A 14150-nucleotide genomic window follows, 5' to 3' on the forward strand; every position below is an offset into this window, starting at 1 on the left:
CATGGATTTAGATAACCGCAGATGGGGCCGCACTTGGGAAATACATACATAGATGATGATAGCATAGGAAACATTGCTTATGCCAAGGATATGCTAAGCCAGGCTACAAAACTCAGGATGGGGCCTTTTAACACTTTCTAGCATATGGCAAATCCTACTGTAACACTTAGCACAATTCAAAGCCAGCTTTCACTCAGTCAGGCTCCAACCAATGGGAAGTCAGCCAATTCTTCTCAATGACAGCAACAGTCATTGTTGGCAGCTGGTTTGTTCGCGAGCCACCTTTATTTGCCATTTATCCCCCCTCCATGTTTTTGCCCTTAAAGCAATCCACTACAAATTGAACACCACACCTACAGGGCGTATAGGGTTGCCAACCTCCAGGTGGTGGCTGGAGAACTCCCGCTATTACAACTGATCTCCACGTGGCGGGGATCAGTTCCCCTGGAGAAAATGGCTGCTTTGGCAATTGGACTCTATGGCATTGAAGTCCCTCCCCTCCCCAAACCCCACCTTCCTCAGGCTCCACCCTCAAAACGTCCAGGTATTCCCCAACTTGGAGCTGGCAACCCTAGCCCCAGATCTGCACTGTTTGGAGTAGGCCCTGTGAAAAGTGCGTGCCCCAGCTGTCCCTCGGTTCTTCAGCTGAGGCCTTGCTGCAGGTACTTCTTCTGTGGGAAGTTAACACTACCGAGTACTCAACCTCGATTTAAAAACAAAACCGAGCAGCCTGCTACTCGTTTCCCAAGGCGCACGCACATCCATACCTCCTTCCGTGATTTCACCTCCAGAACATAAGGAAACAGGTTTACGAAGATACCAGTTTAAAGTTTATTGTTGTACAGACAAACGGATTCCAGCCAGCTCCAGCTCCCTATCATAAAATAATTGCCAATAATTCCAAATGGGATTTGGCTTGTCTGACTTAATAGCATTTCAGTTTCATAACGCCTGGAAGTTTTAAAAGTAATCTACAGTCTAATATAAACATTTTATTAGGTTTATAAAAAAGGGATATAAAATTTATGCTTCTGAGGGGGGAAAGACGACGACGGACACATTGCTGCCACTTCACATGACTGCGCAGTGGGATACTTGCTTGTATTCTATGATGTACTCCGGGTAAATCTGATGCTTTTCAAAGATGACAAAAATGGAAGGATCCAGAAGGGTGTCCACGCAGCTGTCGTAAAAGCTGTTGTTGTGCCGGTCAGGTCTGGATGGAGGGCGAAGGTAAGCCACATTCCCTTGAACATAGTCTCCGACTAGAACTCTAGCAACAAACATCATCTTGAAGCGGGTATCTGACTGGCAGTACCGATGGGAGTAGCTGGCATCCTTCGCAAAATAACTTCCTGAGGGAAAAGACACCAGTAATTAGGAAGGGGCTGTGGCTCAGTGGTAGAGCATCTGCTTGGCATGCAGAAGGTCCCAGGTTCAATCCCTGGCATCTCCAGTTAAAGGGACTAGGCAAGTAGGTGATGTCAAAGACCTCTGTCTGAGACCCTGGAGAGCCGCTGCCGGTCAGAGTAGACAATACTGACTTTGATAGACCAAGAGTCTGATTCAGTATAAGGCAACTTCATGTGTTCATGAGCTCAGTTAGAGCCAGGCCTTTCAAGATGGGTTGATACATAAAGCCAGTGTTTCCAGAAGAACTGAAACTTTGGATACAACCACTGACGTGCAGGAAAGCCCCTGACAGCAATTTTATTCCTCCTGAGCTTTTAAAATCAAACTCAGATTGGTGGGCAACGGTTTTAGCAGCTCCCTTTACGTTTATTGATCTAACAGCCCAAATTCTACAGGATTGGGGACTAGCTATTATTGTCCCCATCTTTAAGAAAGGTAACAGATCAATTAGTTTACTGAATGTAATTAACAAACTTTATACCAAACACCTTTCCCTAAAACTCTGTGAGTGGTTGGATCAGGTAAGCTACCTTGAGGAGGAGCAAGCAGGGTTTAGACAGGGAAGGTCGACACTGAACCAATGTTTAGTCTTGGATTATCTTATCCAAAAACGCGTGCTTTGCAAAAGGTTAATTGTTCGCAGCATTCATAGATTTTAGAGCTGCCTTTGATACGGTCTCCCGTGGGTGAGTATGGTTAAAAACGGCAAATACAACAACAGACAAATGCCTTCTTTATCTGATTATGAAACTTCATGAAAACACAAGTTTACGTATAAGGTATAGTCATGTATACCTACCTAATCCCATTCTTACACAGAAGGGTGTGAGACAAGGATGCCTCTTGGCTCCCTTCCTGTTTAACATCTATGTTAATTCCCTCATAGGTCGTTTATGCATGGGTACTTTGACTCACGTTCGCCCCCAGTCTGTCTCGGTTGTTCCTTGGATTTATGCGTGAGTTTCCCCATCCATTAGAGAGGACCTCGCTGCCAGCCCTCACAATGTCCGGGTCTTCCCATTCCTCTGTTAACCCGACTCATCCCTCTCCCCTGAGCTCAGCCCAGGTGAAACCCCCATGCATAAGGCAAAGTGCGGGCATGCAAGCTTAGTTTCACTCACAGCCAATTACAAAGCAGCATATCCAAAGGCGGGGATTGAAATCCTTCCTGCTTCCTCGGAACTTGTTCTGAGCAGAAGAAAATCTTTTTAAAACCAAGTCTTGGATTTCTCTCCCCCCACCCTTCCTTTCAGATTGCTCCATTTTCTGTTTTTTGTTTTGTTGTTTTTCTTAAAATGCTTTTTATGTAGCAATTGGGTTGGGGGGGCGGCTTTTCTCTGACAGTACGCACTATAAGTAAGCCAATTAGGTAAGGTAAAGGTCCCCTGCGCAAGCACCGGGTCATTCCTGACCCATGGGGTGATGTCACATCACAACGTTTACTAGGCAGACTTTGTTTATGGGGTGGTTTGCCAGTGCCTTCCCCAGTCATCTTCTCTTTACCCCCAGAAAGCTGGGTACTCATTTTACCGACCTCAGAAGGATGGAAGGCTGAGTCAACCTTGAGCCGGCCACCTGAAACCAACTTCCATCGGGATCAAACTCAGGTCGTGGGCAGATTACAGAGCAGATTACCAATTACAGAGCAGCATTTAAAGGGGTGGGACTTGATTCAAGCTCGGAGACTGCAAGTGCACAAATTCCCAACAGGAAAGTGTGGGTCCAGCAAGCAACGAACCTCAGGTAAAACTCCCATGCATAAACGACCATAAAGTGTTTTCAGGAGATGGACATTCATGCACCTAAACTAATGGAAGGGAAAAAATTTCCCATCTTAATGTATGCAGATGATACGGTTCTCCTCTGCCAAACCAGAGTGGGACTAAAGAGACACGAAGTGCATTAGTCCAGCAATGTCAAAAGGAACAACCAACCATTCACTTTGCAAAAACAACGATAGAATATTTTAATAACAAGTTTTATAAATCGACTTGGTTAGTGGATGGGCACTATATTGAACAAGTTAAGTGCTTTAAGTACTTGTGACTAGTGTTTCAATTTAATGGGAAACAAACGGGGCAAGTTCAAGCTGCGGTATTTGCCGCAAGGAAGCTCCAATGCAATTCTTAGGGTTTTTTTTACAACCTAAGGGGGAGGTTTTATCCCAACTGCTATTAAGCTATGTTTGGCTAAAACCTTATCCCAACTTACATATGGGGCGCATTTAGGACCATACAATAACGTTGCAATATTAAAAAGAGTTCAATCAAAAATTTTAAGGGCCCTGTTTAACGCATACAAACGTACTTCCAATGTGGTGTTGAGATATGAGGCCGCTCTGCATAGGGTGGAAACTAAAGTTTGGATAAGCGTTATCAGTTATCAGCAAAATCCATTTAAATCCAACCAGGCTAATAACACAGCTCTTATCAAGAATCACTCCTGATAAACTATCCTCCTTGTTAATATTGCCGAAGGCTTTCACGGTCAGAGTTCATTGGTTCTTGTAGGTTAACCGTGTACACACTTGACACTGAGAGACACTGTCCTTCAGTGTTACTCCTCTGAAGATGCCTGCCACAGCTGCTGGCGAAACGTCAGGAAAGAAAATACCAAGACCACGGTTACACAGCCCGAATAACCTACAAGAACCAATATCCTCCTTGTTGTTCTTAAAGAAGTGAATGCTTCAAGAATATTTGGTCACCAGTTGAATGTTCACCTATAATCAATGTTCAACTGACCTTAATAAAGGACCAACTTGGTAGAAGCAGGTTTATGCCCAGACTTATAGGGAAACCATTCTTGAAAATGGTTCCTCTCAGAGCATCAACCTTCCATTTTTGAGACTTCTAGTAAGAATTGAGACATGAGAAATTTATTCTCCCTGTTCAGCCTTGCTGCAGAAGAGGAAGACCCTGAGCTTCATGCCAACAGACATCCCCTTCAGCACCTTTTCCATACAATGTTCCATGGGTCCCACAGATCCTCCAGTCAAAGTTCTGTTCGCAGATGTCATGCAGGTGAGATGCGCTGGTGCCGTGGAACAAGAGCCTTTCATCTACCTCTTTCCCTCCATTCTTTTTCCTCATCTGCTCTTTCTGCCTAGAAACAGAAATATCTACATTAAAAAAATAGTAAAATGAAACCAAACAAACATTTAGAACATAAGAAAGGCCATGCTGAATCAGTCCAAGGTCCATTAAGTCCAGCAGTCTGTTCACACAGTGGCTAACCAGGTGCCTCTAGGAAGCCCACAAACAAGACAACTGCAGTAGCATTGTCCTGCCTGTGTTCCACAGCACCTAATATGATAGGCATGCTCCTCTGATCCTGGAGAGAATATGCATCATGACTAGTATCCACTTTGACTACTATCCATGGAAAGCCCTCTCCTCCATGAACATGTCCACTTCCCTCTTAAAGCCTTCCAAGTTGGTAGCCATCACCACATCCCGGGGCATGTTCCACAATTTAACTATGTGTTGTGTGAAGAAATACTTCCTTTTATCAGTTTTGAATCTCTCACCCTCCAGCTTCAGCAGATGACCCCACGTTCTAGTATGATGAGAGAGAGAGGGAGAAAAGCTTCTTCCTGTCCACTCTCTCCATACCATGCATAATTTTATAGACCTCTATCATGTCTCCCCTTAACCGCCTTCCTTCCAAGCTAAAAAGCCCTAAGCGTTTTAACTGTTCCTCATAGGGCAGTTGCTCTAGTCCCCTGATCATTTTGGTTTATTATCATTTATTTATATAGCCCTACTTGTGGTCCCACGGGCAAACGGCTCCCTGGAAAAGGGGGGAGGGAGGAACAGCAATATAAACACACAAACACTGTACTTTTTGGGTAATAAAATGGCCACAGCTTTATTGATCACAACAGAATGGAGCATTGGCAGAAAACCATGGGGGCGGATCCAAGTATCGGATCACCACCCTGTCATCCGATGTATCAAAAGCATCGATAAACAGCCCAACCGCCTGATGGGACAGCACCGGAATAGTGCTTAGATGGCCCCACCAGGACAGGAAGCCACCTGGGATTGGAGCACCGAACACAAGCCTCCCCAGCTGGGTAATGCTGTTGTACTCCATCCCAAAACCCCTTATGGGGGTCCTCACAAACGGGAAGAAAAAACATCTCTTCTCATCTTGGATCAGACCCCATGCAAAAACCGCCCAAAAGCTGTGACGAAAAGGAATTACACTACCATAAAAGAGGGAGGGTGGATGGGTCTTGCCACTGTCCCGCACGCAAACAGGACTGTGGCCGGGCTGCGCGCAGTTTAAATAGGCGCAGGGGAAAGCACTGAGGTCAGGTGGCCGGCCTGACATCACCTCCCCGCGCCACCCCCGATCACCAGGAATCCACGGGGCTAGCGGGGCCTTGCGAGACGAGTGGCGAGAGCAGCCCCCTGCCTTGAGGACACACCCCCTTTCCCTTCGGAGCCGGACCGGGTAAGTCCACAAGTCGTGACTTGTTAAATCAAGTTGCATTTATTTTCATGACACCCATACCATTTTTCCCAATGGCTTTTTTATGTATTGTTTTCCACCTAAAGAAGGACTGTGAAGAGGCAGCACAGAAATATCCTGAATAAATAAATACCAACCCAACCAACACCGTAATTAGAAAGGTACTGGGGTAGGTAGTAGGGCTGTTGAAAAAAAAATTCGGTACAGTTCGGCTTCGGCAAAATTCGGCCCTTTTAAATTCGGGCCATGCCGAAGTCCGAACTCCCCCGCTTCGGATCCGCGAAATTCGGTGCGAGATCCGGAGTTCGGGGGGAAATTGGCCCCTCTCCCCCGTGCGCCTTCACGGGGCTTCCCAGGGCCTGGTCACAGCAATCAAACTGGTCAGTCCTACATACTGCATACCAAAATCTGTACAAAAACAGATCAAACACTTATTTTACATTTTTGCGTATCCAAGAGCCAGGGTTTCAAAGCAAAAGCCAAGAACTAAATGTCATGCAGAGGAGGAATGTGGAAACTAGAGGACAAATGTTGCGAGTCAGTCACTAGCAAGGGATGCCCCTGTCCTCTGTGGCCATTATAAAGATAGCTTTACCTAGCCCTACAGGCGAGGGGATGGTTTGGAGGGCCTCTACTTGAAAAGGGCACTGTGAGACAGTCCTGGACCAAAGGTCTCTCACTGAGAGATTGCAGGCTCACCTTTCCATTGAGAACTCACCGCCTGGATCTTATCACTGGTCTCCTGACTAGGCAGGAGAGAGACTACAGTTCACAAACAGATCACAGGTCAATGTCTACTGTACTACTTTATTGCCTGCTGGTTGCTGGGAGTCTTCCAGGGAATGCTAGACTTTGGTCGAATCCAGCAAGGCACTCCTTATATTTTTAAGAAGGCACGTTCGTGGTCCTATGGCACGGATTTGTTCAGCTTCAGCTGTTAAGATGTCCAGATCCTTCAACACAGGAGATGTTGTAATTTAAAAGAAGTGGACCGCATTCAGCCCGAAGTGAGCCCAACCCCACCAGACACTTAGCATTAGAAGTACTTGCCAGTGGTCTTTTGCCTCCACTATACCCTAGCTCCCAAATCCTGGGCTTCTAGCTACCTCCCCCTGCCCCCCAGCTTGGATCCAGCGCAAGGGTCCCCAGTCCTTTCAGCTCTTCTGCATTTCTGACTCCAGGATATTTAATTTCCATGGCTGCAGAAACTGCGTGGAGTAACAGCTGCATGGGTTGGGAGGGGAAAGGTGCTTAATCGATCCTTCCAGCTTCTTCTGGCAGCAGAGCTGCCAGCGTGGTGTGTAGTGGTTAGGAGAGGTGGTGTCTGGCCTTTGCTGTTAGCAGGAGTAAAGGCTCTTGACATGAGTAGGCCAGCTTCTGGCTACATGTCAAGTCCTTGGTTCTCATGCCTGTAAACTGTGTACAGTTTTGCTCGTCCTGTTTTCCACAGCTGCGCTCTAATGTTTAGTCTTCCTTCCTGGGAATCACTTATCTCAGGGGTAGCTTAGCCATGTTACCTTCACAGCCTGCAGTGCTTTTAAACATGTAACCTGCCTATGTTCGCCATTACCAGCCTCACCTGCCTGTAGGCAGTCAGTCCTTTAATCTGTCTTTTTGCTCCTAATAAAGTATTACTGCTTCAGAGCTACCTGCCTGGATGAATTTGCTTATGGGATGCTAGGGACAGACGCCTGATCCTGACAGGTGGGATTCTAATCTGGTGATCTGGGTTGGTTTCCGCACTCCTCCACATGAAGCCAGCTGGGTGACCTTGGGCGAGTCACAGTTCTCTCCAAACTCTCTCAGCCCCACCTACCTCACAAGGTGTCTGTTGTGGGGAAAGGAAGGGGGGGTGATTGTAAAAGGTAGAGAAAATGGCATATAAAAAACCAACTCTTCTTCTTCTCACACAAATGGCAGGAGACAGCAAGTTCACCCCCTCTCTACTACAGCCTCCTGACCCATGTGGTTATTACTCCATGCAGGTTCTGCAACCTCAGGAATAAGCCTTTCCTGGGATTGCAAATGGCTGTGGGAGGGATGGAAGAGCCAGGAAGATTTGCGGCCATCAATGCTTTCAGCGGATGGATTGTAGGATCCAACCATGTTTGCATAAGCCCATGTTCAGCCCTTCTATTACTTCTGAAACTTGCAGTATATACTTGACTAGAGTAAGACAGGAACAAAATTAAACCTTGTCCGACCCCATTCATGTCTTGGAAAGAATCATTATCTGTACGTGAGCTCTGGCACCTTTATAAAGCTTCCACCAATTAATGCAGAAAGGAACAGAAGGAGAGAGTCAGGTCCACATCAGTTAACAGTAACCAAGAAAACAGGGGCATGATTACAGATCTTCTTCCAGGAGTAAATCCTCATGCAATAATCATTCATCCCAAGACTACCATGAAGTAAAGATCTAATACAAACCACTGAAAGACTTGCCAAAGAGAAGGGTTCTGATTCCTTTGTAGCCTCCGGATCACGAATCCTTCCATCGTCTTCTCAAACAGTTCTTTCACTTTGTTATATTCTTTAGTAGAATTGGAAACAGCCACCAGCTAGGAACCAACCAACAGCACAAATAACAGAGCACTTGTGAAGTCCTCCATGTTTGCCACATTTTTCAAGTTCTAACTAGGACTACACACACAAGAAGTCAAGAGCCATTAAGGTAAAAAGGTAAAGGTCCCCTGTGCAAGCACTGGGTCATTACTGACCCATGCGGTGATGTCACATCCAGACTTTTCCTAGGCAGACTTTGTTTACGGGATGGTTTGCCAGTGCCTTCCCCAGTAATCTTCCATTTTACTGACCTCAGAAGGATGGAAGGCTGAATCAACCTTGAGCCGGCTACCTGAAACCAATTTCCTTTGGGATCGAACTCAGGTCGTGAGCAGAGCTTGGACTGCAGTACTGCAGCTTACCACTCTGTGCCACGGGGCTCTTAAGAGCCAATAAACTAATAAAACAAGAGCATCAGCCTACAGGACACAGTGCATGAATGCATTCTATTCCACGCAACCCATTCTGAGATTCTACCCTCTAAGCCAGGGGACCCCAAACATTTTGAGCCTACAGGCATATTTGGAATTCTGACCCAGTGTGGTGGGCACAGCAACAAAATGGCTGCCACAAAATGGCTGCTGCAGGAGGCAGAGGCAGCCACAAAATGATTGCCCCAGCTTAACTTCAGTAACCCAGTGTAGATCCTTGCAGTGTAGTAGTAGCTGTTACCAAAGCAACATTAAAAAAAAAATTGCACAGCCAATCAAACCTCCAGTAGTCAATCAGAAGCCTTGCTGGGCAAAAGCTCTACCTGGCCCTACCCACTTCCTAAAGACACTTGGCGGGCACCAGAAAAGGTGTAGGTGGGGGCACCATGGTCCCACGTTGGGGACCCCTGCTCTAGGTTGGTACAGCATTTCAGCAAGGGTGCTACGACCACAGCAAACCACTTTCTGCTGTGCTGTGGTGACTATATTCACAACTGACATGTGATAAAGTCACCATGAGCCAGACCTCTCCCCTTGCCTTCAGCGACTTCTTGCAGGAAGCCATGCTTCTGCTGCCTTATCAATACCTTATAGCCTAGGTCCGGCAGCACTGAGTGGTCCCAGGTTGAAGGAAACGAATGGAAGGGAAGAGAAGGGAATTCCAAGAAACACCTGGAAATGAGAGCAAGAAAGAAAGCCCATTACACCGGCATTCTCTAGACAGCCAGTTCTCAAACACCGTGACTTTCTAAGAGCTATGCTGGAGATGATGACCAGATGCAAAGGAAAGAGGGCTCTCGAAAGCGATAGAAAAGCAGGGATTGTAGCACCAGCTTATCACACAGAAATGGGCAGAGCAGCCCCTGCTGAAATCCCTCTCCTGTACAGCCATTAAAATGTAGCAGAGCTTTGTCTCCTTTTACATTTAGGGGCTTGACCTAGAAGATCCATGACCTGATACCTCCAAGCATGCATCTTAGCTATGGGAAGAGACTGATATAGATCAGAGTCAGAGAAAGGATTTTTTTTAAAGTATCTTTCCTCTACCTAGTGGGATTTTGCCAAAGCAGAAATGCTTAACTCCACCCCACACCCCATATACACATGTACGGCTGACCCCACCAACTGCAACCCAGATTCATATCAGGGGCATCTGCAGCTGCTTTTTGCTGTTAAGAGGTAAGCCTGGGAACCCAACCCCAGATTCTGAGTATTGCATGTGGGCTGGCCCTTAGCTATCCTTATTGCAAGTCAACTCAATCCTAGGTCTCTCCAGCTTTTATCTGATGAATGGAACTTTGACTCTCCAGATCCTGGGAATCTTGTTGGTCTTTAAGATGCTACCAGACTCAAATTGAGGACTCTCCAGCTGTTGCCTGAAAAGGCAGGGTAACCTATGACACAGTCTCAACACTTCAAAAAGGATGTGGACAGAATGGAGCGGGTGCAGAGGAGAGTGACAAGGATGATCAGGGGCCTGGAGACCAAGCCCTACGAGGAGAGGCTGAGGGAGTTCAGAATGTTTAAGCAGAGGATAGAGCTCACAATAATGGGTTTAAATTGCGAGCAGAAAAGTACAGGGAATGCACTGCCTCGGTGGGTGGTAGAGTCCCAGTCTTTGGAGGTCTTTAAGCAGAGGCTGGATGGCCATCTGTCGGGAGCAGCGCGCTTTGATTGTGGGATCCTGCATGGCAGGGGGTTGGACTGGATGGCCCTTATGGTCTCTTCCAACCTTTTGAACTTGGGGTGGATATTAGGAAAAATTGTTTTACAGTAAGAAGTGTTCAATGGTGGAATCAGCTACCTAGGGAGGTGGTGAGCTCCCCCTCACTGGCACTCTCTAATCAGAGGCTGGACAAACACTTGTCAGGGATGCTCTAGGGCCGGCTGATCCTGCATTAAGCAGGGAGTTGGACTAGATAGCCTGTATGGCCCCTTCCAACTCTGTGATTCTAACACTGCATTGCTTCTCAGCATATTTCAAAACAACCCTCTCTGTCTACCAGACTGGCGTTGCTTTGACTGCCTGGAGAAAAGAACCGAACCCCCCCTCCCCAAGAAACCTGGACACGCAGGATAACAAGCAAAGACATGTTTCCACTCGACCTGCTTGGTAGACTGCAGTTTTGGTTCCCTCGGTTATCGTAAGTGTGGAAAATAGATTCAATGGTCTTTTATGCATGGCTATTTCCCTCGCAGTCACCCCTCCAACGACTTTGGGTCTTTGTTTTGATTATGTATGCCGTTTTCGACCGTCAGAGGTCGCCTCGCTCTCCCCCTGCGTTTTGCCCACATTTTAAAATTCAAGATAAAACAGGTCCCTGAAACGCAGGGGGGGAGCAAGGCGACTTGTGACAGTTGGAAATGGCATGCACAACCAGCACAAAGACCCAAAGTCATTGTTGGAGTGACTGAGAGGGAAACAGCCATTCATTGAGTCTATTCTCCACACTTAGGATAACCGAGGGAAGAAAAACTGCACGTCTACCACGTTGGAGATCCCTGCTCCACACACACTGCTTTATCGTTAGAGCGAAGGAAGATAGCCAGTACCCCTTTCCGTGTGTGTGTTCACCTCCAAAAAACACAAGTCTGGGCCATCGGCAGACTTTTCTCTGGGTTCGATAGTACAGGTTTCTCTGGACCATGTCTGGAAGGAAAACAGCAAGGATTAACATTAAACGACTCGTCTCCGGCACCAAGTAACAATTCATGTAATGCTCTAGCATAAATGCAGAGCATTACGGAACAATATAAATCTTGCCTTTCTTATAAGACCCGGATCCTGGTCTGCTTTCCACAATGTCATACCCTCACATTCTTCAAATACTTTTAGATAAGCTGGGGGGCGGGGAGAAATAGGCCAGATATTTAAATTTCTAGATAGCGCAGAGCTTTCATGATGGAGCCCACGCAGCACAGTACTTAAAGTGTCAGATTAGAACCAGGGAGAAACAGCAGCATGAAGCTCAGTGGGTGACCAGAGACCTCCTCTCAGCTTAATCTACTTTGCAGGGACGTTGTGAGAATTAAAATGGAGAAAGTGATATTTATTTGTTTGTTTGTTTTGTGATTTCTAGCCTGTCCTCCCCGGCCAAGGCTGGCTCAGGGTGGGTTACATCATTTAAAATTTATAACAATATTAAAACTTATAACAATAAATCCCATTTAAAATCAAACAAAATCCAAAGGTGGGGCAACAAGCCAGTCATATGGGCCAAGCAAACGGGCAGGCATCCCTTCAGGTTGATCTTATATACATAGGAGGAGGAAGTGAGAGACTAGGGAGGCCAGCAGTTGTAATATCTGTGGCTGTCCTCAACTGTAGGCTTGGCAGAAAAGCTCTGTCTTACAGGCCCTGTGGAACTAGGGTTGCCAACCTCCAGGTACTATACAAATAACTCACTCTACTGTAATGGATATTGGTCAAATAAAACAGTAGTAGGCAAAAGTAAACAAGCAAAAATAGCAAAGTGCAATCAATGTATTACACGAGTGTAACAAGATAAACAAGCAAAGCTAAGCAACCGAGGTTACAAAGCAAGTAGGTAGAAACAATAAACTTAATACTAATAAATATGCAAAAGTTCATGTGAAGCATATAGTTGCGTTCTAGTCAATTTCATGTTCTTCGGACAACGGAGGAGTAGGTGGTGGTAACGCGGCTCCGGAAGTATTCCAGTCTTTTCCACGTATGAATTTTTTGCTAGCAGCCCGTTCGGGAGCTCCAAACTTATCCTAGGAATTGTACAATTAAGCCCTCGTGGCTGATGAAGCTACCTTGTGTAGCGAAAACGCTGGAATACTTCCGGAGCCGCGTTACCACCACCTACTCCTCCGTTGTCCGAAGAACATGAAATTGACTAGAACGCAACTATATGCTTCACATGAACTTTTGCATATTTATTAGTATTAAGTTTATTGTTTCTACCTACTTGCTTTGTAACCTCGGTTGCTTAGCTTTGCTTGTTTATCTTGTTACACTCGTGTAATACATTGATTGCACTTTGCTATTTTTGCTTGTTTACTTTTGCCTACTACTGTTTTATTTGACCAACCTCCAGGTACTAGCTGGAGATCTACTATTACAACTGATCTCCAGCCGATAGAGATCCGTTCACCTGGAGAAAATGGCCGCTTTGGCCATTGGACTCTATGGCATTGAAGTCTCGCCCCTCCCCAAACCCTGCCCTCCTCAGGCTCCGCCCCAAAAACCTCCCGCCGGTGGCAAAGAGGGGCTTGGCGACCCTATGTGGAACTCCTTAAGGTCCCGCAGGGCCCTGGTGTCATCTGACAGAGCATTCCACCAGGCCAGAGCTGAAAAAGCCCTGGCTCTCGTTGAGGACAGCTGCACACTCTTAGGGCCAGGGACCACCGGGAGATTATTAGCAGATGATCGTAATGCTCTTCATGGGGTATACCAGGGGAGACAGTCCCAAAGATACGACAAAGATATCCATGGTTTGTATCCTGCAACCCATCAACTGAAGGTGCAAAGAGATGCTAATTTTCACATTTTCTCCTTACAGTCCTTTCTACAGTCCTTTCTAACCCCGGGGAAAGTTGATTGCCAGGGCAGCAGGACCTAATAAGGAGAGGGAGAGGGGGAAAGAGAGATATGTCCTCACTCCTGAGAGGGTCTTGTTTTCATCTCTCCCCTGCCAAGTAAACAGTCCTATCTGACTGGGTGTGGACCATTCCCAACTACTGCAACCTTGGAAAGCATACTATAAAGAAACATCTAACAAGGGACCATTACTTTCTGTGGTAAGTTAACCACAGTCAGGTTTTATGAAGACCGGGGCTGATAAAATCCCATGAGGTAGTTCAAGAGACTTTATGTGAAGGAACGATACGGAGGCGAGAGTAACGGATGATCATTAGCACACAGAAACACACACACACACTACCGTGGAAGTTGAGTTCATACAGCTGAGAACCCGCACGAAAGAATACAATGCCTTTCTGGTCAGCTAGAAAAGCCGCCTGCAAGTCAGAAGAGGATATCGTAGCAGCGCTGTGTTCTGAATGCTGCAATAAAATGCAGGAGTGAGGAGAGAGCGGGGAGACAACAACAAAAATCATATCATTAGCTTTGAATGTTTAGGAATTATACAATGTTGAACAGACTACAGCCCCTAATCCACCATGCAAGGTAACTGAGCCACCTTGTCTTAGGATACTATTTATTAAAACACCCAACAAAGGTCTTCAGGACAGACAACGGTCAGTGTGATCTATCAGAATTGCACCTTCACAAAA

General features: G+C 46.3%; 1 protein-coding gene across 1 annotated transcript; it reads right to left on the reverse strand.

Annotated features, from left to right (window-relative positions):
• Positions 1-1071: 1071 nt before the first annotated feature.
• On the reverse strand, positions 1072-9453 carry LOC130474884 (protein mono-ADP-ribosyltransferase PARP12-like). The gene is made up of 4 exons (XM_056846578.1): positions 9427-9453; positions 8323-8453; positions 4367-4518; positions 1072-1355 (listed from the first exon to the last, which is right to left on the reverse strand). Exons 1-4 carry the CDS (start codon positions 9451-9453, stop codon positions 1072-1074), a joined length of 594 nt encoding a protein of 197 aa, XP_056702556.1.
• Positions 9454-14150: the final 4697 nt, after the last annotated feature.

The sequence above is a fragment of the Euleptes europaea genome, chromosome 3 (genome assembly GCF_029931775.1).
Source record: "Euleptes europaea isolate rEulEur1 chromosome 3, rEulEur1.hap1, whole genome shotgun sequence".
NCBI lineage: Eukaryota > Metazoa > Chordata > Lepidosauria > Squamata > Sphaerodactylidae > Euleptes > Euleptes europaea.

Excerpts from the sequence above, each read along its gene's own strand:
- LOC130474884 (XM_056846578.1), bottom strand. The coding sequence starts at position 9,453 with ATGGCTTCCTGCAAGAAGTCGCTGAAG. Across the intron at positions 4,519-8,322 it reads CTTTGGCAAGTCTTTCAGTG|GCAGAAAGAGCAGATGAGGA; the intron begins GTTTGTATTAGA and ends TTCTGTTTCTAG. Across the intron at positions 1,356-4,366 it reads TGGAACATTGTATGGAAAAG|GAAGTTATTTTGCGAAGGAT; the intron begins GTGCTGAAGGGG and ends CTTTTCCCTCAG.